A 24,017-nucleotide genomic window follows, 5' to 3' on the forward strand; every position below is an offset into this window, starting at 1 on the left:
CAGGTCGACCGAGACTGGAGAATGGGACCAGGACCGCCGCCGCCGCCGTCGCCGGTTCTCCAAGTTGAAAAGGAATGGTAGTGAGAGTCCGAGAAGCAGCGGTAGCGGGGGAGGAAAGGGTTTCACGAGCGGCGGCTGTCGCGACTGTCGAGTGCGCTCGCTCGCTCGCTCGCTCGCTCGCACGCTCGCACGCTCGCTCGCTCGCCCGCTCGCCCGCTCGGCCGTACGTTCGCGCGCGCGAACGCGCGGCCACTTTAATGTGAAAGTAAGTCTTACAGTTGACCGAAAACTGCGTGCCCGTCGTGCTCTCGTCGGCTATCCGCGACCGACCGTATGCCATGCCGTAGCGCGCGTTGTTCCGTCCGATCGTGCGATGTAACATACCCGTACGGCTCCAATCGACCGGTTCCACGGCCGCGGTCGGCGCGCTATAAAGGAAAAAGAGAAAGAGAAAATAGAAAAAAAAGAGATCCGCTCTAATCGCTTCGCTAATTAGTTCTCGTATCGACGCGCGAGTTGACTCATCCACGGCATACGCAATATCTCAATCGCGACTTTCTACACACTTGTCCGACGCTCTTTCATCATAATCAATCTTCCCGGTCGTCAGCCGTCCCTCACGTTGCGACTATTTTTGAAGGATTCGATCTACGGGACGACACGAGAGCTACCAGATTATTAGCGAGCAGAAGAGGAAGGAAGAAAAAGGAAGAACCGAGAGACGGAGAATCCATCGTCACGGATAGCGATACAAATTGGCGGCCCAAAGTGAAGCGAAGTCAATCTCATTAAATTAGGACATCATCCTTCCTCGTACAGTAACGCAAAGTGTTCCAAGTGGCATTTCCGTAATCTTATGTTAGTTTTCCGCTTTTGAGACCGGAGTGGACGTGCGCGCGAATATCGAAACTGTCTTTCCGAAGATACCGGGCAAGTGTAACGTGGAAAATCCTATCGATAACAATAATACGTAATAATAATTTTTCTGTGTTTTTACTTTCGAGTGAAAATTGCTCGCGATGCGTTGACACCTTCGGAAGATATGTCACGTTCATTCCGCATGTATGCCAAGCTGCCTACGGATCCGTGCGGAAAAGTTTAAACGATTCGCGCATAAATCGAAGTCCTTGTCCTTGGAGTTATGCGCGGCCGGGTAGAATACGCAGATGAATTTCAATCGCGACTTTATTCGCATCCTCGCGACACTATGTGATAAATTCAAGTGCGATAAATGAGAGCGTGGATTGGAAGTTGAATGTACATCCACGCATGCGACGAGGCTAATAATACAGAACGGAAGAAAGGGAGAGAAGAAGCATAAAGGAATTGGAAAGGTGGATCGAATGAGTTTTTTTTTTCGCGTATACGTGTTGTACCTGTTGTATGTACGTAACTATGCTCCTACGTCCTCAAACGTAGTCGCATAGTCCGATCGTCGCCCGAGGCTTTTCGAAACTCAAGCTGTTCGCAGGACACTGCAATTATGAAACGAACGGTGCTGGTTATCGCGTTATGTTGCGTTTTGGGCTTCGTCTTAGCGGGAAGTTCTAGACTACCTCGAACATCCGCCGATCAGCGTGGCACGCGTAGTGCGAGCCATAACAGCACCGGCGCAACGCTGCAGCAATCTTCTCGCAATTTGCAGCGAAATAGGTGAGATAATTTAGAGAGGAGGCCCTCTTCTCGCACCTCTTCGCGATCATTTCCTTCCCGTCTCATATTTCTTTTCACTCGAACGCGAACATCTCTCGGTTTCGTTCGTTCGTTCGTTCGTTTTACGAGCGAGATAAAGTACAAAATAAACCGTAATAACAGGTCTCTTATAGACGGGAGAACCAAACAGTTTACCGCTCGTTACGTAAACCAGTCGATCATACTCCCAAAGCTTGCCGATACTCCGCTTACGAAACTTTCCATTTAGTTTGCGAATGTATTCATAACCGTGCATCACGCGATGTTGTAGCTTCACGTTAATGACACTAAATGCGATGTATCTTCAGTAGAACGATCGAGAGCCGTGGCAAATATTTGATTCGCGATACCGCAACGAGTCTCTCCTCTTCATTTAACGTAATAACGAGCGGGATAATTAAGTAATTTCTCGACGATAAAATTATAATGTAACTGCCAATTCGTTTACTAATGGTAAACCGATTAACGAATATTTATTTCGTAATAATGAGAAAAACGTGAGAAGAAATATTTCAATGATTTACTTTATGATTGTGGAAAACGTTCGTTTGCTGGACAGCGAGTATGCCAAAAGTATGTCGAAGATACGAAGTAAAAGGAAGACGATGAATATTATCTGTTGCAGAGAGCAATATCTCTTCAACGTCTTCGAAGTAATAGTATCGACTTTGGAGTCCAAGTTACAGCGAATCGAGAATTTAGATAAGGCGGTGGAGCATTTGATGAGAAGAGTAGAGGCTTTAGACTCACGCGTAAACGATAACATTGACAAGACAGATGCGGTCATTACTAAACTTAGGACGTTAGATTTGAAGCTTTTCAACGCGTATCCCATCATATCCACGGAAGCCGCATCGAGGATCGCCGAAAGTAAAAGCGGAGGTCATGCGGAAGATCGTAAGTATGCGATACATAATTTGCCGGAGTTGTTTGTAACAACCCATCTGGCTGATCTCGATTTCTTCTTTCGCACGCGAAACGCAAAAGAAAAAATTCTATCACTCTGCTTTGAGATATTTACGAGCTATCGAAATGTACGCAACAGCGTGGATGCGATAGAGATAACTCAAACTGATTGTTACAAACGTTACAGCCCCATTGATACGCGTGATTCATCACGATCAAAACGATCAAGCTCCGGAAACCCTTGGCGAAAAATTGATTTCCCTGGATCAGAAAGTTTCCGATATCGATCACAAGCTCGTCAATCTTAAGAATCAGCTCGACAACAATTTCTTACAAAACGACGATATAAATGCCGAGGCGAGTGAAAAGAAGCCCGTCAGTATGAGCGTCATCGAGATCACCAAGGCTATGAGTAACGAGGTGATGAACCATATGACGATCGAGATTGAGAATCTTAAGCAAGCGACAGGTAATATGGATAGAAAGCTTCAGTTCCACATGAATCTAATGTCGGATAATCTCGGAGCGGTGTACAATATGATTACTGACGTGCACGAAGCTGTTGTCGAGAAAAAATACGAGAACAATCGGCATGATCGTCTTAATTTAACTACGACCGAGGCCCCGACGAAACAAAGCAAAATCGATCGTCTTGTCGAGCAGATGTATCCGATGCTTACCGTCTCTGAAAAAATGGATCAAGTTTGGAACGTAGTGGTACGTTTCGAATATGAAAGTAAAAAAAAATTGATATCTTGATCAATCGATGATGTGAAAAAAAAAAATAATGTAATGTTAATTTAAATAAAATTAGATGGGGACCAAGAGTTCGGTGGACGACCTGCTGCCAAAATCCGACGAACTACTTACTCAGACTCAGAGGCAAGAGAGAGCGATCAGCGAAATTCACGCCGATCTAAGATCAAAAACAAATAAGATCATTGAGAATCTGGAGGGCGTCGAAAGCCGCTTGAGGAAGCAAGAGGACGATGTGGCCACTCTCGCGCAACGCCCGATTCCAGCTGAACTGTTACTGGATCCGACAATCGATCGGCTCGTTGAATATGATCCAAGCAGGTAAGAATTTCTTACGTGAAATAATTTTCCGAATGATTATCGTGGATTACGTGATGCTTATAAAATATTGACAATACGTATTAATAGCAGTTTTCGTAACAGCATTCGATTTAATAAAGTAGGTGTGACCGTTGATTGTGCAACTTAATTGTTCTTTAACGAAAAACTTTCCACGAATTTCTCCGGTTAATCAAAAGTACTTTCTACAACGCAACGAAACAAAAACGTCTTGAGCTAATTCTCATGTCATTTATTCCAAGATACGTAAGCGTAACGGAAGATTTTGTAACGGAGATGCCCACGTCTACGCTACCCACTACCGCCTCGCCGCCCTTGTCAACTACGACATCGATATCGTCCGTCGGTTCACCCTCGAACAATCCCACCAGCTCCACGACACCCATGACGGCGACGTCTTCGAGTACCGCGAGACCAAATAGCAGAAATCGGGGAGTGATATTCCCGAGTGTTAAGAACAAACCGAGTTTAGCGAATTCCACTTTCACAAGCGACGTATTAATTAATTATAAGGATGTCAAGGTATTTTAATGTTTCGTACGGTTCGCCTCTTTTCGAAATATTTTGAAATATCGTTTAAGATATTCCGATACATTTTTCCATAATTTTATCAGAAATTATTCGCGAGATGTATTCTAGAGAGGTAGCAGAAGAGAAGACGGTTTTCGATATTTGAATATCCATAAATATTGACTTTTAATTTTATTGTTATCTTCTACATCTCTTGTGAATTTAGGGATATTCTTGCGTGGATTTATTAAACGGAGGAATGAGAGACAGTGGAGTATACTACCTGCAAATACGCGGCACGACGTACTGGTTCCTTAAAGTCTATTGCGAACAGGAAATTGCCGATGGTGGCTGGACGGTGAGTTTATTATTAATATCAAACGATATATATATATATATATATATAATATATATATATATATATATATATATATATGATGGGATTAAAATTCATGTTATCGGGAAATGGAGTAAGAAATGTAGTGAGAGAACGCGTAACGGTTAATAGGATTTACAACAAATTTTCATTTAAAGGTTATTCAAAGAAGAGATGAATTTGGAGAGCCAAAAGAGAACTTTAACAGAGATTGGGCAGATTATAAAAACGGATTTGGGGATCCCGCTAAAGAATTTTGGCTGGGCAATGAAAACATATACATGTTAACGAATAATGAAGACTACATGCTCAGAGTTGAACTTGAGGACTTCGAAGGTAACAAAAGGTATACGCCTAAACTGTAGATTGATTTTATCGCCTATAGCTGCTAACAATGAATGCATAACTTTACAGTTTTTGTACTAGCAGTAGATCGTGCAAGAACAAATCAATTGAGTGTTGTAATTTGATTTTGTTAGGTATGCACAGTATTCGCATTTTAAGATTTATTCAGAAGGAGAGTATTATAAATTGGAGATAGACGGGTACGATGGAAACGCCGGAGATTCATTGAATGATCCTTGGTACGGATCAAACAATAGCCCATTCTCTACGTACAACAGGTACAATTACTTCTTACATAATAAATAACATGGAACATTTATTATATAATAAATGAAATCTATCTTCTTATGTCATCACGACATGCAAAATGATATGTTTACCGTGAGAACTTACCGTATTTAGAGATATTTATACTTTTAGGGATAACGATAGATCATCCTTGAATTGTGCTTCGATGCTCAAGGGTGGTTGGTGGTGGAAATCATGTGGGCGTGGCTTAAATGGTCTTTATTTAAATGATCCACAAGATATTACTGCGCGACAAGGTATGTTTATAAGTTGCTAATGCAAATATTAAAATTAAAAAAAAAAACGTTTGTGCTTTTTAATTAACAAAATAGAGATTTGAAATTGTAAAAAGATTAAAGTTAAATTTTCACACACATAGTCTGCGTTAACAAATAAAAATTATATTCTTATTAAAGGTATCGTATGGTTCCGTTGGAGAGGATGGGATTATACTCTAAAACGTGCATCGATGATGATTAAACCAAAAGGACTATCGACAACGACGACGACGACAACGGTATAATTATTGAAATTGTGTTAAGTTTGAAACGTTAACATCGAAATTTCTTACGCGATTATTAAATAACAACCTTGCACATAGTACTTAAGGCTCGACTCTCTCGCGGCGCCATATTGGTTGTATGATGCCAGAGGCGAGAAAGGACATGCAATAAATTCATTGTTACGTACAACTTAATTTTTTAGTCTTCTCTTAAAAATATAAATGATTTCATAACCATAAAATCTGTAAAATATGCGACAAACTGAAACACTTGTCTGACGTGTCGCGTAAAAGTATAAAATAATGGTAAATTTCTCAGTTGTCGCAAACTGCCGTGATGTTAGCGCCACGACAGAATCGAGCATTAAATTATGTATTGCAAATGCATAAACACGCTATTAATATGGAATTTTTAAGCACTTTTCTCAATCATTTTTTTCATCACTGTATCTATATTTAATAATTTCAAAAGATTGCAACTGAAATTTTCTTTGCATTTGACATAGTAAAATAATACTGTATAAAATATCAATAAAAATTATTTTTCAATAAGATTCTTCATCTGCATCAATTTCATTAATTTTAGAATAAAAATAAGAACTCAAAATACAAAATTGATTAAAAATTGGATTACGATAATTGAGAGGTATTTGAACATAATAATTATGATAACTGTAAAATAAATATTTATGCATATATAAAATATTCAACGCCTGAATTTTGTTAACGATTTATTAAAATTATAATAGTTATAATTTAAAGAACTACTTTTGCAATGCCCCATTTTATTTGATCTACTTATTTTATCTCATTTGATCAATATAGGACGTCTAACTTGTAAACGGTTTTTAAGCTCTTTGTTTCCTTTTTCTTTAGATAGAATAGAATTGCGTGGCGGTAGAAGATTGCATTTCTATTTGGCCCATCTTAAACTGCAAACGATGTAACCATCGTAGGAGAATCGCGTTTGACTCTCTTCGATTAGAAATGAAATGCTCCGCCATTCTGTTTGGTGAGAAATCGCGGCAATTCTGCAATCGCATTTGTAAGTGCCCTGGTAGCTGAAAAAAAAAAAATAGAATAAGTCAACAATCAAGGCGATTTGTCTCTCTGTACCCAATTGTTCGGTTTTATTTCTTTGGTCTTACCTGTACATGATGAGAAAATAATATGGAATTCCATAGAGGTAGTAATTTACTCAGCACAATCGATTCGCATTCCAACAATGACTCCAACAAGCTTAAGAAATGCAAATTCAGCATTTCAGACAGCTAAAAATTAAATTGTCTTTTCATGTCGTTGCCTCGAGCTCGTTTCAAAAATGCATTCAATTCAAAACAGGTAGAACTCAAACATCGAGTCTCGAGAAATACACTTACAGCTTTCGACGAAGCAATAAGTCGCAAAATGCACGTCGTTATCTTGCCCCAAAATTCTAACAAGATGTTCATGGTGATGTTGTGACTTTCGCTGTTCGTCGCGTTGTTCTTCGACATTTCTTCCAAATACATCGTCCAAAGCTAGAAATGTAACGTAACACCCTCTTAATGCAAATTCAATATATTCGTTACGAATGTAACGAAAATATGTAACAATCCAAGGTATAAATACTTGGCAGAGAATGAACGCGTGGAAGAGCGACGACATATGGAGGACTGAGTTTTTCGATTGTTCTGGAAACCCCGAGAAAATGACTTGTATATGATCCGCGATGTGGCAAGATACTTCTTGAGGTATCGGTTGCGCCAACGGTACCGTTGAATGAGAATGACTGTTATTGTTGCCAGTGTACATAGCTATGTGCGTAAGCGATCCCAGTAACAGCCAGGATAAGAGTCTGATGTGGCCGATGCAATCAACGTATTCGCGAGCTCTGAAATGTTTAAGGAAAAAAAAACGTTCACGTTTAATTACCTTTCTTGATTAATTTCATAAAATTTTATTAATGACAGAAAATGCTAAAGTTAACAAGAGAGATGTCTGGTAGCGGTAGAGGTATATCTTACCCTTGCGTTATAGACGGTGCGGTGTATAACCACGGCAAGTAACGCGCGACAGCTCTGTTTTCCCTATTGTTGCCTCTCGTAATTTCTAAAGCTACGTATTGAGCGAGGCCGCATTTTAGCATCCCGCCTATCGTGTCCTCGTTTAATCCCGCTTGCATACCTTTGCTGTAACTCTGAGGAAAAAAAAGGAACTCTTTGAGTAACGACAAAAATCAATTTCGCAGTATCATCTTATTAACTTGCGACGCATGCCAAACGTATTACCTTAATTTTGCTTAAAGTATGAAAATCAGTTAAAAATTCGAGGACATCCGACAACTGATTCTTTAATGATTCAGAGGCATTGGTGTTGTAGATCGGCGACACGTCTGCTTGAATATTATTTTCCATCGCAAACACACTATTAGGCAAGGATCCTCCAATATCCTGCATTAATCACGTTATAATTAATATCTCTTCATCATTTTTTTAAATTAGAGGACAATTAAATTACATGTATTACGATTACTCACCTGGAGCACAAACTGAAGAAGTAGCAAAAAATTCGAGTCCGGTATTGTAATTTTAAATTTAATTGCCTGAATTAATTCAAACACAATCGTTCTCCCGAAAAAATGTTTGTCGCGATCACGAGTAAATCCTCTATGGCACAAGTAGCATAAATCCGTTAAATAATTATATTGCAATGTTGAGTTTTGTATAGCGTAACTTAATACTTTGGAGAATGGATCCAGCATTCCCTAAAACAACATTGAGATATAATGCTAATTCAAATGATAACGCGCAAGTCGTTTAAAAAATGACATAAATTATTTTTAATCGGTAATTACTTTTAATCAAAGAAGAGAGAGAATCTTATATAATTTTATTAATTAATGTACCTTCGATTGTTGAATTCCTGGGACTTTTAATATCGAAATCATTATTCTCAAAAGAGGGGTGATATCATCGATAGAAGGGAGCATAAGAACGAGTCTTCGAAATAATCCATCGAACTGTGTCAGCAGTCCACTCCATGTAGCCGCAGCAGGACCTAATCCCGCTTCCAATGGCAAACAATCCAAGTAGCACGCGATATTATATAATATTATTGGCAGCCGTTCCAGCGACAACGACTTCTTCATGTTTAGCGTCTGAAACCGGATTTTATAAGACAAGTATAATTTATTCTCTTATACGTTTCTACGTAAAAAATATATATTTAGTAAATCTACAGAAAACAATTGAGAATTTATTTTTTACGTACATACGTAATCAAATTGTTTTCTCACCTCGAGCAACAACTGCAAAGGCGCGATCGGATTCAATTCGTTAAAATCAATCAAGGCTTGCGCAACACTTTTGAAAAACTGTAGTCTTGTCGTTTCTACAAGTTAAAAGAATATAATAACAAAAAATCAAACTTCTTATTATTGAAAAACTTTCGAAGAGATTGAAAAAGAACTGCATTTAAAAAATACGTGTGACAATTACAAGACAACTTATTTGTAGCACAAAGTTTATATTGAAAATTAGGAGAATTATTTAAATTGAGCCATTTAGTCTATCAGCGTAATATTCTTACCATTCAAATGAGTCTGAAACATTTGCATAAACACTCCATTAGGCGCTAATTGATGGAGAACGCATCTGAGAAATTGGTGCGCTACGCTGACCGCACCACCTGGAAGGTGCATATTCGTCTCGCTTTGCCAGGGATACATCGCGTGAAGAGCAACCCTAGACAACGGGCAATGCGTTAGTACTTTATTTTGTTGATTTAAAAAAATGTAAAGATAGTATTTACTTGGTAACCACGCCGAGTATTTCTGGCAATAACGGCGCCGCTAGAGATGGCTCTCGATGAATGAACGTTCCCAACGTTATTATACACAATCCGAGCTCTTCGTCGGAATACTCTTCTCTTATGGTTCCGCACTCCGAACACCTGAAATAACGTCAATCAAATCAAATTCAATACAATCTTAATAATATCCAGCGTGCTAAGCTATACCTGTCATAAACGCAATCATCGCCGATGCGAAATAAGCTCTGCTTTAAATTGAAATCCGCATGATACGCTTGTTGAGAGACATAATCTAAATTCTGTTGGGCTTGTGTGCCCGACCTATTAGAGACAAATGCAGTATGGATTATAAATGTGATAACTGTGCGAATAATTTGGAAAAAGTACCGATAACGTAAGGAATTTACCAGGACTCCGCTCGCCTCGCGTGAGTAACCGTATCTTGATCCGTTATAGCGATGATCTTTCTCACTCTGTCACGTTGAATCCGAAATTGATCCTTCGATTTAATCCTCTGATCGTAGTCTGCTATTTTCGAGACGAAATCTCCGGGATCGATCGCTGGCGGAGACAATTCCAAGGCCACCTGTTTAATCAGCCTCCTCGGACTTGGCGATCTACTCGAATTAACGAGCTCATTGCACGTCGGTACGAGTGACGTTGACTGTGGATAAGCACAATAAATTGAAGATGTTTTTATTTTTACAAAGTAAGTGCCTATCCTGTACGTTTGTTCTTACCATATTGTCAGATCCCCCACTATCCTGCTTTACGAGTGTCAGCTCGCGTACGTCACGCTTCGCATCTTCGCTCGACTTATTATCTGATAGAGAAATATTTCAAAACGTTTATTAGTAAGAAACGATTTGATAAAACGTTACGCTTGATACATGGATATTTTTTTTCGCAAAAAGTCATAAGATCGCGTACAAACCTTCGATATCTGAAACATTAAGCGCTTGACGTACTCGCTCGACTAAACTGGGGAAATCTCTCTGAGGACCAACCGGCAGTAATCGTTCTGGCGTTGGAAATTCCAGTTGGGAAACGCTATGCGGACTCGTAATATCGCTGGACAAACAAGTCTCGCTATCTTGCTCGAACGAGGAACCTGTAAAATTACGATCAACTTGAGTTTCTTTTAGATTAGACAGTCTGCTTTCCATTTTACTTTTTGCTCGCTTCATCAATTATTTGTTCTATTACAGCTCTGAACCGTTTACTTACTGACTGTCAGAATGTCCATTTTTGACAATGGCGATTCCGGAGAGCCATACGTGTCCTCGCATCTTAATACACGTTGCGCAGTTCGCGATCCTGCAAGAAATTGTTTACCTTACTTATTATTAATTATAATAATAAAACTATAATACGAACTGCGCTTACCGGTCGTCCGAGCAGTCGTACCAATGGGAAGCAATCGTTCGACGGTCGGAGTAGTCATCAAAGGTTGCGGACTTATTGAAAGAGGATCACCCGTTTGCTGTCCATTCTCTGTACTTATGACTTGCGACGATATAGAGGAACTCAAAGCTGGCGAGCTCGAATTATCGCTGTTCGTCACTGTAATCACTTGGCAAGGTGAAATCGGCGATGTCGCTGTAATTGTGATCTGTTCCACATGTTTCTGTCTACCTAAATGTTTCGCGAGAGGCTCGACGTTGTTGATAGTCCCGGAAGCCTTCGCAAGCGCTTTTTCCTTCTCCTTTTCTTTTTCATTCTCCATTTCCATTTCCACTTCCTTCTCCTTTCTCTTCTCCGTCTCTTTCTCTTTCTCCTTTTCCTTTTCTTTCTCCTTTTCTTTCTTAGTCTTTTCCGTCTCCTTTACCTTTGGCAATTCGGATCTAAAAATTTTTAATATAAATATACATTTTTAAATATGAATAAAAATAAATACGAGTTATATTAGAAAATTGCGTTAAGCGACAGGTACCTTTGAAAATGAGAAATGCTGGTTGCGATAGCTAAAGCGCTCGATAAATCATATGTCTTTGGTGTGTCTCCATTGTAAGGCAAGTGTCCTTTACCGTTTTTCATCGACGGCACAGCTGTTTTAGGCAAATGTCTTGAAGAGTCCTGTTGTCCAGTAAGAAATGTGCTTGTTACCATCATTTTCACTCCTTCGTACACGCTCCATTTCTTTTGAGGGCCACCTTTATTTCCCTGTAGCAAGAAATCACACGTTCTCTTAGGTCGCTGAATAAATTTCATTCATTTCATATAAAAACGGTGAGTACCGCCATAAAAATTTTAAGTTCGAAAGTTCTCCTCCTATTTAAAATCTGTTCTTTCTAGTATACAAAAATCATTTTATTACGTAGATTAATCTATTACAGTGGTTACCTGACTAACTTCCTCTTCGTTTCCACCCAAGAACCATACAGGCTTCATCACGGAATCCGTCTTTGGCTTGTTAATATTTTTGTTATTCGATTCGACCATACTCGTTCCATCCGAAACGATCGACATGCGTGGTTCTAGAGATGCGTTTCTAGGAACCGTTTCCTCCAATTCCCCAAGGGATCCTCCGCTGCTGCCATGTAAGGTGCTGTCAGATTTTGGGCTCTCAGGGATCGCTGCCAGCTCAGACTCCGTATCATCCGCATTGATCGAATAGCTTCGCAAAAGCATTCGCAATAGCGAATAATTGTAACATGCCACTACTTAAATAAATACTGAAGCACGTGTAACAATATTAATACAGTACAGGTATCAATTAAATATATCATCTGGAAAGAATGTTGTAACGATAAGGTAATAAAATTAATTGCTATGTAAGTATTATGTATAAAAATTACAATAATAATAATTTTCCGAGAAATACTGATAATTACTTAAAATTTATTTTTTGTCTATTTTTTAATTGCATAATCTCTTGCGGCGATACTTGATCCACGAGAGTTATAAACTATTATTTCAAGTACAATAGGAGTGTGCAACTCTAAATTTACCGACCTGGTATAATGTTTGTTAAAATAGCGACAAGCTGGACTGTTATTCTCTTCCCAATGGGTTTCCATTTGGCCATGCATCCCTCCGGGGCTGCGTTGATGTACCGGGATTGCGCGCATCGGCGGGGTCTCCGTATCTATTTCTCCCATCGTGTTCGTTGTCAACTCGTGTTCTACTCCGAGCGAAGGTTGAGACACATCTGAAGAGATCCATTGCTTTATAATTACTTTACGAGAGACAATATATATTTATCATCTTTTAGACTTTTTTGAACTCTCACCACGAGATCTGGAAGGCGGCGCACCCATAACTATAGTTGCTGGTATCCTTCTGCACTGATGATGTTGAGTACTGAGGGTATTCAACACTATCTTCACTAACGCTTGAAGCTGATTACACCATGGCTGTTGCCCGTACTGACACTGACAGGAGAACGATTTATAATTACTAATATAAGAAATTAATCTGTAATAATTAAATCACATAAAAGTTTATATGCACTTATTATGTTATTAGGCGTAAAGAATACAAATTCAAAAATTCACTTATCACAAATGTAGATTCCTAAGAATCACATTTTGCAAATGGTTTTACGCGCACGATATGTTCATTATTTTTTTTCGTTGCTTCTTCACCTTGTATAAGATAACGAGCAGAGACATCAGCCAAGATCGCCTGATGTGTGGCTCCAAGTACCAAAGACTGTAATTCGGAGGCTGATGATCGGTGGTTGCGGGAGGTATAGTTTGCGGAGGGTAAGGGCAATATTGTAATATCGCCAGAATTGGCGGCGTCATCAGCCAGCCCATCACATGATTCTGGTCTAACAGTTGCGGCAAATTGGCAATGAATACGTTAAACGCCGGCGAAAGCCTATAATTTTAATATTCTGTTATTATAAATTTTACAAACTGACACAAAAATTCGATTAACGTACATTTTAATTAATTATTGACAAAATTGAAAGTAATTCTCATTTGTGTCTGATTAGAATTTCTTTTACAATCATCACTGTGCTCGAAAAACTACTCAATATAATTCAAATGCTCTCATTAATAATTAATAACAACAATTACGAAAATCTCACCTTAAACGTTGCGGAGTGGTATGGAAAATGCGCTCAGTCTGATTGTATCCCAGAAGAAGATACAAGTGCCGCAATACTATACCCTGTGTTTTCGACATTGGCTTCTCGTCCGTCGGATAAGCCTGATCAAATAATATCGATTTATATAAATTTGCATAGGTAAGATCAAGAGAATGTATTATCATAGTTAAATATATTTAACATTAATTATACATAATTTCCCACGTTTCTTGTATTACGATTGAATTGATTAATGACATACCTGATCCTGTCGTGATAAAAACTGCATTAAGAGGAAAACTAGTAGATGCATAGTTTCTTTATCTGCTTCTTCAAGATCTACGATTTTGTGAGTATATCCTGGTAACGTGCTAGCTTCGTCGACCATGTTCAACGAATGTACGTGACCATCTGCAAAATTTTTCAATATTAACTACGTTCCGCAGGTTGAAGAAAAATTTGCTAAAAAGACGGAATAAAATCTACAAAGTAAAAATCATCTATGTTGACTATGTTTCTATATCTATCTATGTCACTTTTCACAATTCACAGAATTAATCATATATATATATATCTGTTGAGTAAATTATAAATTTACTTCGTTAAACAGCATATATATATATATATATCTGTTGAGTAAATTATAAATTTACTTCGTTAAACAGCAAAGGAAAAGCATGCATTAGCAAAGGCTAATTGAAGCGATACACGAAGGAAAAACATGTCTTGAAAATTTAATGTTTATATCGTATAAAGAATACACTTTTGTCTTGTTTTTCGTAGATAAAAAATCTTCCCAGTTAAATCTATGTATTTTACAAAACAAGAAAGGATAATTGTAAAATATTGTAAAATCTTCGTTATCGCTTGTATTGTACATTTACGAAACATCAACAATTTATGGAACTTTTCTAACGTGCTCGATCGATTCGCTTTGTCAGTTTGTAAAGGGAATCAATTGAAAGCAATAGTTGTCACACTTGGAACAAACATTAACATACACGATTAAAGCTTTTCTGCCGATTCTGCAACTTTGCTACTTACCGTTCGACCTATTTGACCGAACGATCCGTCTGGAGTCGATTGCTTTAACATCCTTTAATAGTCCGTGTAATACAAACGAGCAACATATTTGCGCGTACATTTATGTCTCGTCTAGAGCTACGCAGGCAACACACGCTACTCTACCTGGAATACTGTTATTAGGTGGGGTAGACCCCAGCAACTGACCCAGTCCGAATCTCGAGCTCTTCCTTTTCAAGATCGGCGCGGAATACTGTCGGCTGTACACCTTTTCCTTTTCTGCGTGAAAGATGCGAAAAACAAAAGGAGAGAAGTAACACACAGTGTACGACATAGTCTGTGATGTGCGCGAAGAGGCGATAGGGATAAGGACCAGAGAAAAGCGGGACCGCGTTTAGGGTACGTACCTTGCTTGGTGTCTTGTCGAGGTATCATCGACGCGGGCGCGGACATCGTACGCTTGTAAGGCCACTTGGTGCCGAAACTCGCGCTCAGCGTCTTTACGGAACTGGTCCCGCTACCGTCGGACTGAGATAACGCTTCGTGTGCGCGATGCAATTTCTTCATGAACACCTCGCTGTTCATATCCGTATTCTTTAGATCTTCAATGGAAAAGCTTATTCAGGACGTTGATACATTTTACTCGAGCAACACGATTCTCTTGCGAGTAACGTACGTTAGTATTTTCTCACTTCTGCTAATAGAACGATGGTACTAACCGCGCAAGTAAGCCACATCTCCCGACTTCTCCAAATTGATTTGAGCCTCGAGAAACAGCGTGTCAAATCGATTCAAGAAAAATTCCCACGTCAAGATACGCCGATCACTAAGACTATTGTGTAGTTGATAAAGCGATTGCAATACCATTGGCCGGTCGACGATTACGGAATCGAATTGTGTTTCCAAGCACAAAATTAACGACTGAAAATAAAATTATAAATAATAAGTTAAATATAAAAATCATTTTCTTCAAAATCTAAAAATTTTATAATGAACGAATTAATTTATTAATATTGAGAAGACAGGATAGGTTTTATTAAAAAAAAAAAAACACTTACCCTAATTGCTGTATCATGAATAGTACCAAGATACAAGGTAGCACGCTGCGCAACGTACACATTATTGTCGTCCATGCTCGTTATTAAGTAACAGAACGCATTTGCTAATGCAGCTTGAAGACTCAATATGTTTCGCAATGGCGTCGAGTCCATAAATCTCGCGATTAACGTGACACGTTCGACTGAAATATTAAAAACATCCACTTTTTTTCTTAAATTTAATCTACATTGAAATAAACAATACAGCAATTGAAAAGTATAATAAAATAATCTACATTTCAAATAGTTCCTGTGCTAGTGCGAAGAAACTAATAATCTAAAATAATAATATGAAGGCAAGGTGGTCAGTTTGTTCATATTATACGTGATTACCTGCGACGAATCTAACGCGCCAATCGGAATTGTGAAATTCTTCTTGTACAAGCCGCCAGAAAGTATCAGTGCCGCAGGGTAACGTTACACAATGTAATAACAACGGAACAGTCACTTGTGCTATATGCGAATGCTCTGCGTTTAGGAGCTCCCATAAGCTGTAATAGAATAATAAGGGAATAATGAAGGGAAATTAGGAACCGGTAAAAATGTCAAACATAAAGATGGAAGGGCCTTCTCAGGGAGAAACGATAAGTCGGATCAACATTGATTCGACGTTGATGGCGTCGATAACTATTTCAAGTCGAGAAATATCAATCAGATCGACGTCGATCAGACAAACGGATCTTGAGAAATTCTTTATGGTGTTTTAGGATACTTGTGAGCATTAGTATTATTAAATTGTTTGTTACTTTAATTTGTATATTACGTATTCCGGTATTTCAATTGAGGACCGTGTTTAAAGAGTGACGAATATGCGGCGCGTAGTTCACGTGAAAGTTGGAAATTGTGAAAATTATTGTTAGACACAAAGATTAATACTGGACTTTAACATCTGTAAACCGGTAATGGGTCTTTCATCTCTGTGTTAGATAATAAATGATTGAGAAGGCTGAAAGCAGGTTCTCGTGTTTTCCCGTTACTTGGTTATCTCCGCGCCTCAACGTGTCTAATACCTACTTTTTTATTAATAAATTCTCTTGGCACCATATAAAGAATCCTTGATGATCCTTCACCGCTGTATTAAACGCGTCGCCGTACAAGCACATCACATTCAAGCACTGCAGCATGTAGTAAAGAATGTCTGGTTTGTCGATCGTCATTATCTCCTGCAAATAGAATTTTTCGAAAGTAATTTTCAATCGTCTTAATTAAATGTAGTTTTGACGATTGTACAGAATTCATTTTTGTAGTTAGAAGACTATGAATGTTGTGCCTTGCAATCTGGCGATTGCTCAACTAACTACAGTCAATTATTAAATCAATTAATAAGCATAACTCTACGCGTATCGCTTGGTCACCGTGATTTGCAACGTATCATTAGTACCTTCAATAGTTTGTGAATGTATTGAAGCTGTTCCGGTAGTTCTTCTATCGTGAATCGAAACTTTCCTACGGAGGTGTGCCAAAAGTCTTCTGAATCAGCCTCCGGACTTAAGCTGACGGGTTCGTCGTTTTCGCCTATCAGATGTGGTTTCGCCACGCTCACCGTTGCGGTTGCTAAAAGCATGTGGGCGTTTGTCTGATAGTTATCGTCAAGTATATAATTATTGAAGAGGTGCGATACACAGAGTATTGGCTTACCGACGTCTGTTTCCGATAGCGTAACCGTTCTCGCGACGGCGGACATAATCTTCTCCGTTGGCATGATAGCTGCGAGGTCCAGCTGTTCCGAAACTGTCTCTACTGTCGCTGTCATAATCTGTTCGAAGAACTGACATAAACGATCAAAATAGCTATTCCGGTAACATAGATTAGCCTACCGTGTCTTTGTGATCGGGCCGTGTCGTAGAAGAAGAGACAGAGAGAGAGAAGCGCATACGGACACATATACACAATTAAGACAGTTTTAAGTAGCATGCTGCTTTATTAATAGAGTTGTGTAATACGCAGTGACATTAGAAACGACATTATTTCGCGATGCTTGTCTCATTGCGTGAAAAGAAAATTTCTCTTTATTTTCTCTTTCCCTTTTCAATAAATCAAGTCACGAACATTTCATCGCCAATGAGACGAACATCAAACACGTTATCAGCGTTCGACAGTTTTGCCCTTTTTGAAATTTATTTATTGAGAGACGTACGTGTGGCATATGAACTAAGACTCCGCCAACAGAATGCATCTCCGGCACAGGCATGTTGATAACTACGTCTGGTTTCGAATCGCCCTTTCTCGTCGTTTCCGGCGAACTTTTACGCGCGTTCTCCTCCGCGCTTTCATCCACGATTGTCTAAAAGAATGTAACAAAATTTGTTAACGTGAAGCGATATCAATATCGATAAAAAAGTCAAACTATACTACTTATGAAATATACATTGCATTAATTCTGCTTTAATTATACCGCTATGATTATAAATTAAATCGAATTAGGAAGTCAACTAACATCCGGAGGATACGCTGGATTTTCCGGTGCCAAGTAAGTGATCAATTGTAGACATAGTTGATGCCAGATTACCCTCGACTCGCAATAAGAGCATTCGACGTCTGATGTCTCGCAGACGTGAGAACTGTTCCAGTTGGACGCAACTATGGACTTCATTAAATGACAAGCGTCTCGGCAAACCTTTGTATTGATTCCGGTATGCTTGTCTACATTTTGTAGTTCCATCTGTCGAAGAAAAAGCTTCCCGTCATTTTTTTCATTACATAAGAGAAGAGAAATTTTATACGTGATTATTCTATAATGATTCTTTCTATAAAATTTGCATTTCACCTGTTTCAATAGTATATCAAGCATGAGAATACAGCATGATAAATTAAGTTCCGCGTTCGTCGTGAACTCCATGTGTCTCGGTGTTGGCACTACATCGTCGGAAAGTGGTGTTGATTTTCCGGAATCATTCTCCACTATGGGACCTAAACATTTTGAAACACGTTTAAGATTACGCGACAAATCTCTATAGCTAAATAATAAACCTCAAGAATTTCGTTTAAAACAGATATACAATTATAATAATTTTAATTGCGTACATGTAATATTTGCGTCGTCTTCCTTTGTAGATTTGCTTGGTTGTAATTCCGATTCCGCCGTGCTCATCGTCTGCATAACGGCAACTCCGTCGCTGAATATCGAAAACAATTGATCCAGGGGTAACGTTATTTCCAGCATAGTAAGCGTTTGCAACCAGTTAAGGGCCTGTTCTTGCACCTTGGCGCTCGTATTGACGAATCGTTTCGCTATAAAGTTATACATTTTCTTCACGTCAAATCCCAAAGAGTTCATGTCCCGATCCAAGATCTTGCTGTAATACGAGTTGAAACTTGAAATATCTTTCGTGGAAACTGAGAATTTCAAATGCGTAAACATTCTACCGAGATAAAACACGTACCTCAATATTATCTTTAGCTCCTGGAGTTCATTTTCCGGAACGTCATTTACCACCGCTTCCATCCAATGCGGCATCACGTAATCCCACACGTCGGGGGTAATCACTTCGTACGGTACCAGACAGAACAGCCGGTGCAGTCCATCTTTCAAATGCGACGTCCGTGAAGCCAAGGTTTCCCTTTTGATAAAATAACAGGTAATATTAATTATATTAACGTGATTTAATTGTAATTGTAAGTAATTACAATGCTGCAGTTTATTTATATATATTTTGCAAAATCTCTCCCTTACCAATGACCTCCGACCCTGACATAATCCGCGGGATGTGGTAGAAGACAGGAAATGAATACTTCATAATGCGTTTTCATAACTTCCGAGAGCCAGTCGCAAACGTACTCCGTTTTTAACTTCTCGAGGGCGCTTTCCGCTTGGCCTGCAATAATTTCAATCTTGATTGAAAAATGTAATTGTGAGAAAGTAAAAATATAAAAATCGATTGAGAGTAATACTATTATGACTAATATTATCGCTTAAACTACCAACTACTAGCTACATATACAACACGATCGGTACACATATGAACAGATTTGACATTTATCGTTTCCCGAACTGATGGCATGCAGGAATGCGAGGCTACCATTTTTTTTTTTCAACATTTCGACATTTAAGTGCAAATTTCAAATGTTGTCGAGTTGTGTGATGAATATATCTTTGACACGTTGCATGCAATATTTTTGTTTTATCAACGGTCTCGAATCGATACTTTCTGTTCATTTAATTTGTACGAACACGGAATAGATTAAATTCGGCTAAATATTTCAGGCGTATTTTGATCTAATTTCGGTAACAGATAGATATTCGACATATATCAACATTAATTTCTCTTGAAACAAACATGAGAGGGCTAGCAACATATATTTTACATGTTACAGTGTGTATACAGAGGATGCTTACACCTTGTACATCTTGCATAAACATATTTAGCCGACATACCACGCTACTACCTACGTCTGGCTCTCTACGTCTACTTGAGTAAAGTGTATATATGCAAAGTGTTAAATTACCAACAGAAAAGATAAGGTGTATAAGTCTTTTTTCAATACCATCGAAACAGTAGGCAGTGACATGAAACCAATGAAATAACATTGATAATAAACGGCCCAGTATTTCAACCGGGGTATCCTCGTTAGGGGTACAAAGTCCCACTAGCAGCCATACGCCATATCTGCCGAGGAGCTGTCGTTCCTCCAGGCTCGTAGGATCGCAATGACCGAACGTACTCCCGATACCGCCGGCACCGCTTCCGCCACTGCTACTTCCTACGAATCCCATACCTTTATTGCTAGTACTAGCACTTATATCTGTCGTATCTCGATTGCTATCGATACTTATTGGTTCAGCCTCTTTGAGCAAACTGTAAGACAAAAACATGTCGCGTCTAGTCTTGAACCGAGCTTGCAGCGCAACTTATCACTGACGATTTATATCATAGCTTGCCTGACGATCGCTTGAACCATGTAAGTTTGCGTTTGCGGGTCCAGCTGCGAGATGTGCAGAAGTGCCATGTGATAAACGTGATCACCGCCACGACGATTGTTATGACGGATACTGTGGCACTGCTGGCAATATCTTATGGGATGGTTTCCATTGTAGCTAGCGCATTCCGTCGAAAAGCAAACGCTAATAGCCGATTTGTCCGCCCCCCTGCAATTCTGATTCGAAAACAGGAAATTAAACTCATTGGATTTTTACGATTTCAACGAATGCGTCATGCAGCATCCTCCAATGCGCTCACCTTGTTCTCGCAGATCATGGACACCTGTTGCATCGGATGCAAAATGTCGTTAAACATTTGATTCGGATGCTCGCGATGAATCTCGTTTGCGCATTCGATACAAAGGTACAAGGGAGGTGGACACTCAACGGCGTACGTGATGGAAATGTGATGATTGTAACAGACTTTCGCAGCTTCCGCATTGCCGGCATTCGGACAGCTATCCCGTTGGCACACGAACGGGGTGAAATCGTCTGAAATGCAGATAATTACTTTTGTACATACGTCGTATCTCGACAACTGTTTGCTTCTTGCCCGCAATTTATATCGATATATTATGTATAATACTTTATACTTGATTGTTTTTTCTTTCTGTGCGCAAAATCACATCACGCATACCAAAAAGCGTATACTGAGAGACAAAAATATTATAAATTTGAATAAATATTTTATTGCAACTATTCGAATGAAAATTGATTAAAATTTAATAATTTTTTCGACTCAGAGTATAATAAGACGTAACGTATTACGAATATAGCAAAGTTTTGAGAACTTTAGTAAATTGCAATACCGCGCGTAAAAAAAATATATACATGTACGAACAATGTACTATTGTTATTAATTATATGCTGAATGCTCACTAGCAAATTTTACCAACACCGCGCGGCGATCGAACAGATTTGGATTAAACGAAGGCCAATAATAAAATAGCAATTTCGCAGCTGACGCTCTCGCCGACGCGGTGCCGTAGGCGATAACGCAAAGTATGTCTTTCACGACTCCCGGCTTCAGGGCCATTAAACACTCCAGCAGTTGACAGTGATGTGCTGAAAAAGAGAAAATGTTCTCTTTCGTAATACAAATATGTCTACAAATTCAATATTCTTTTTTTTTTACACAGCACACATATACATACATTTCTGTAAGAACAAAAAAAGATCTTAGAAAAGCGTATAAGATACTAGAGCAAATTAATTATCTAATTCGATACTTTACACTGATAGTATAATTTTACTAGCATTAATTTTATACTTTTCCCCGTGACACATGTTTGTATGTGATACCTGGATTATTGGAATACTGAAACACCATCATTATAACAGCGGCCACTGATTGACTAGCGGCACTCTCGTCTCCAATTTCGGGTTTCCTCGCTGAAAGTTTAAATGTTTGTATTTATACAATTTTGCCCCTCTTTCTTTCTTTATCACAGCTTAATATGATTAAATCTTGATAAATATAGTTGTAGCTACAAGCTTATCCGAAGGATAAAGTAGTGTCATAAAAATAAAGGCATTAAGTCTGAATGAAGCTTGTGTCGAAATTATATTAATCCTAAAATAAAATTGCGCACTATTCTACGCTTTAATCATTAAACTGGTCTTTTTCAGCCGGCAAGCCAATTTTTCATTTAACAAAAAAGCTCCTATCGGTAAAGTACTAAAATTTTCTTTCCACACTCACATTCCCTTCCGGCAGCTGTTATTCTCTCTTAGAAAGACGAGTGAATGTGTGCTTATCATATGTAATATATACAAGTTCAGGTAACGCTATACTAATACAAGTATAAATGTAATGGAAAAACTCACTGATGGTGAACGGTAAAATGTAAAAACAGAGATAATTGACGATTTCTTCATGCAGCTCCACGGGAAGTACCGATATCGTACTGGCAGTTAAGTACGATAAATTATCGATCAGATCGTGATCGAGGAATAGCAACATGCACGCTAGACATTGCAGCAAGGCTTTCCCGAACGCTAGAAAAGTGGACGTAAATTATATTTATTACGCGCATAGAATTAAGGGTTGCTTGGCAAGCATGTTTCGAAGATAAAACCTGGCAGGCCGATGTGAATCAACGGCACAACATCGATCATCTGCGTCAACGCGTTGTAAAGCTGTCTGTAATCCAAATTTGGGAACAATGCCATTCGTTCTCCATCGAGCTGTTGCGATTTGATCATGTCGAATGGCGACACGGATGATTCTTTTAAAAGACCTAAAAAAATTTTTCTTGCTACATTTCATTTGCCGAACGAATTATTCGAGGGATTACGTTAAGAAACGAATTCTTATAATATAAAGAAGGAACCACACGTATCTAACAATTTGTTAGACACAATAAACTCGTTCGATCACTTACATAACAAGGTTTGGGAAAAATATTTCAATATGTTTGCAATGTCTAAACCAGAAGGTATAGGCTGAGACCCATAAAGTAGCCTTTGATAAGCATCATGTAGACTAGCGAGCTTTAAACTGTCTGTAATTAAACATTTTTATAGAATTATTAACATTTTTTTTTAATTGTTTCTCTATATTTGAAAATTACGTCTATTTATTAAAACCCTAATTAGAAATAAATGTATCGTATAACATAAAAAAATATACAATATTCGTATACATAAAAATATTTAAAAAAAACGGATTTATTCTTTTTTCTAATAGAAAGAAAGTATAGTAAACATATGGTAATTACATGATGCGTATCTGGTTCCCATTGTGATGATCCAATAGGCTCACTCTCACGTGTCAGCAGAATACATTAGATCGCAGTTACGTTCTAATTTTGACAATAAAATTCAAAGTAAAGATAAATATTGTATTGAAAATGCGAATCGGCAAGAAGGATTATCTCGAACGATAATACCTTCGACGATTTTTCGACATGGACATACTGGGCGAGCTCACGGGAGTCATCTGCGAGCCATCGCAAGCTGCGAGGGTGAGCGAGAGGAAAACGGGACGTGCGCGCATTTTCGTATTGATCCATTCGAAACGCTCTGCGATACTGCGCATTAATATTTTTCGTTGTTCGTCATTTAAATTTCTTAATGATCACATTTATAAAAGAAATAAAATTATTATTTAATTTTAAATTAATCAATATATATTATATTAACCGGTTAAAATTTAATTTTATATATTGCTGATTTGTTGCATTATTTTGTCTTTCTAAGGGAAGTTTTAGAGTTTGGATCATTGAATCTTATCTATTTTTTTTAAATTGCTTTATTTTTAAGAGATTTAACGTATTTTGTTAAATTTAATATCATTGACATTATATCAATAATAAATTTAAAATGTAACACGCGCAATGTATAAATAATGATTAATTTATCATTTATTAAAATAATAATTAAATAATGTGAAATTGCTTATCGAAGATTGCGTGAACAACAATACGTCGCGA

At 38.4% G+C, this 24,017-nt stretch overlaps 2 protein-coding genes across 8 annotated transcripts; one reads left to right on the forward strand and one right to left on the reverse strand.

The window, feature by feature from the left end:
- The first annotated feature begins 199 nt into the window (after positions 1-199).
- On the forward strand, positions 200-6,268 carry LOC105200844 (angiopoietin-related protein 1). Its single transcript, XM_011168606.3, has 10 exons — positions 200-1,653; positions 2,318-2,589; positions 2,786-3,315; positions 3,413-3,675; positions 3,936-4,215; positions 4,430-4,561; positions 4,738-4,925; positions 5,059-5,202; positions 5,345-5,469; positions 5,629-6,268. Exons 1-10 carry the CDS (start codon positions 1,484-1,486, stop codon positions 5,733-5,735), a joined length of 2,211 nt encoding a protein of 736 aa, XP_011166908.2. The 5' UTR covers positions 200-1,483; the 3' UTR covers positions 5,736-6,268.
- Positions 6,269-6,432: 164 nt separating this feature from the next.
- Positions 6,433-23,599, reverse strand: LOC105200842 (protein unc-79 homolog). 7 transcript variants are annotated; one of them, XM_026130069.2, is made up of 48 exons: positions 23,475-23,599; positions 23,304-23,387; positions 22,968-23,087; positions 22,662-22,823; positions 22,411-22,581; positions 21,886-21,975; positions 21,463-21,648; positions 20,843-21,075; positions 20,545-20,759; positions 20,112-20,461; positions 19,339-19,480; positions 19,049-19,225; positions 18,690-18,961; positions 18,433-18,575; positions 18,103-18,327; positions 17,803-17,949; positions 17,304-17,433; positions 17,047-17,219; positions 16,680-16,828; positions 15,999-16,156; positions 15,627-15,808; positions 15,288-15,489; positions 14,976-15,170; positions 14,734-14,847; positions 13,808-13,956; positions 13,546-13,667; positions 13,094-13,331; positions 12,739-12,880; positions 12,462-12,657; positions 11,850-12,123; positions 11,440-11,669; positions 10,893-11,350; positions 10,734-10,823; positions 10,441-10,617; positions 10,247-10,329; positions 9,914-10,170; positions 9,714-9,827; positions 9,507-9,647; positions 9,285-9,439; positions 8,992-9,086; positions 8,602-8,853; positions 8,233-8,460; positions 7,985-8,146; positions 7,721-7,893; positions 7,326-7,587; positions 7,094-7,234; positions 6,863-6,985; positions 6,433-6,775 (listed from the first exon to the last, which is right to left on the reverse strand). In XM_026130069.2, the coding sequence occupies exons 2-48, from the start codon at positions 23,323-23,325 to the stop codon at positions 6,587-6,589; spliced, it is 8,409 nt and encodes a 2,802-aa protein (XP_025985854.1). In that variant the 5' UTR covers positions 23,326-23,387; positions 23,475-23,599; the 3' UTR covers positions 6,433-6,586. The 7 variants fall into 7 exon arrangements, with proteins under 7 accessions (XP_025985854.1, XP_025985859.1, XP_025985861.1 ...); XM_026130074.2 differs by having other exon boundaries at positions 10,893-11,069; positions 11,142-11,350; positions 23,304-23,537; XM_026130076.2 differs by having other exon boundaries at positions 14,776-14,847; positions 20,151-20,461; positions 23,304-23,537.
- Between the last annotated feature and the right edge of the window lie 418 nt (positions 23,600-24,017).

This window comes from Solenopsis invicta, chromosome 2, assembly GCF_016802725.1.
Source record: "Solenopsis invicta isolate M01_SB chromosome 2, UNIL_Sinv_3.0, whole genome shotgun sequence".
NCBI lineage: Eukaryota > Metazoa > Arthropoda > Insecta > Hymenoptera > Formicidae > Solenopsis > Solenopsis invicta.

Bases quoted from the DNA above. Each gene is read 5' to 3' on its own strand.
- LOC105200844 (XM_011168606.3), top strand. From the start codon at position 1,484: ATGAAACGAACGGTGCTGGTTATCGCGTTATGTTGCGTTTTGGGCTTC. The intron at 2,590-2,785 runs GTAAGTATGCGA...CAAACGTTACAG, and splicing joins CGGAGGTCATGCGGAAGATC to CCCCATTGATACGCGTGATT. The intron at 3,316-3,412 runs GTACGTTTCGAA...AAATAAAATTAG, and splicing joins ATCAAGTTTGGAACGTAGTG to ATGGGGACCAAGAGTTCGGT.
- LOC105200842 (XM_026130069.2), bottom strand. From the start codon at position 23,325: ATGGGAACCAGATACGCATCAT. The intron at 17,220-17,303 runs GTAAGCCAATAC...ACATGCTTTTAG, and splicing joins GCTATCGGAAACAGACGTCG to CAACCGCAACGGTGAGCGTG. The intron at 6,776-6,862 runs GTAAGACCAAAG...TTTTTTTTTCAG, and splicing joins TATTTTCTCATCATGTACAG to CTACCAGGGCACTTACAAAT.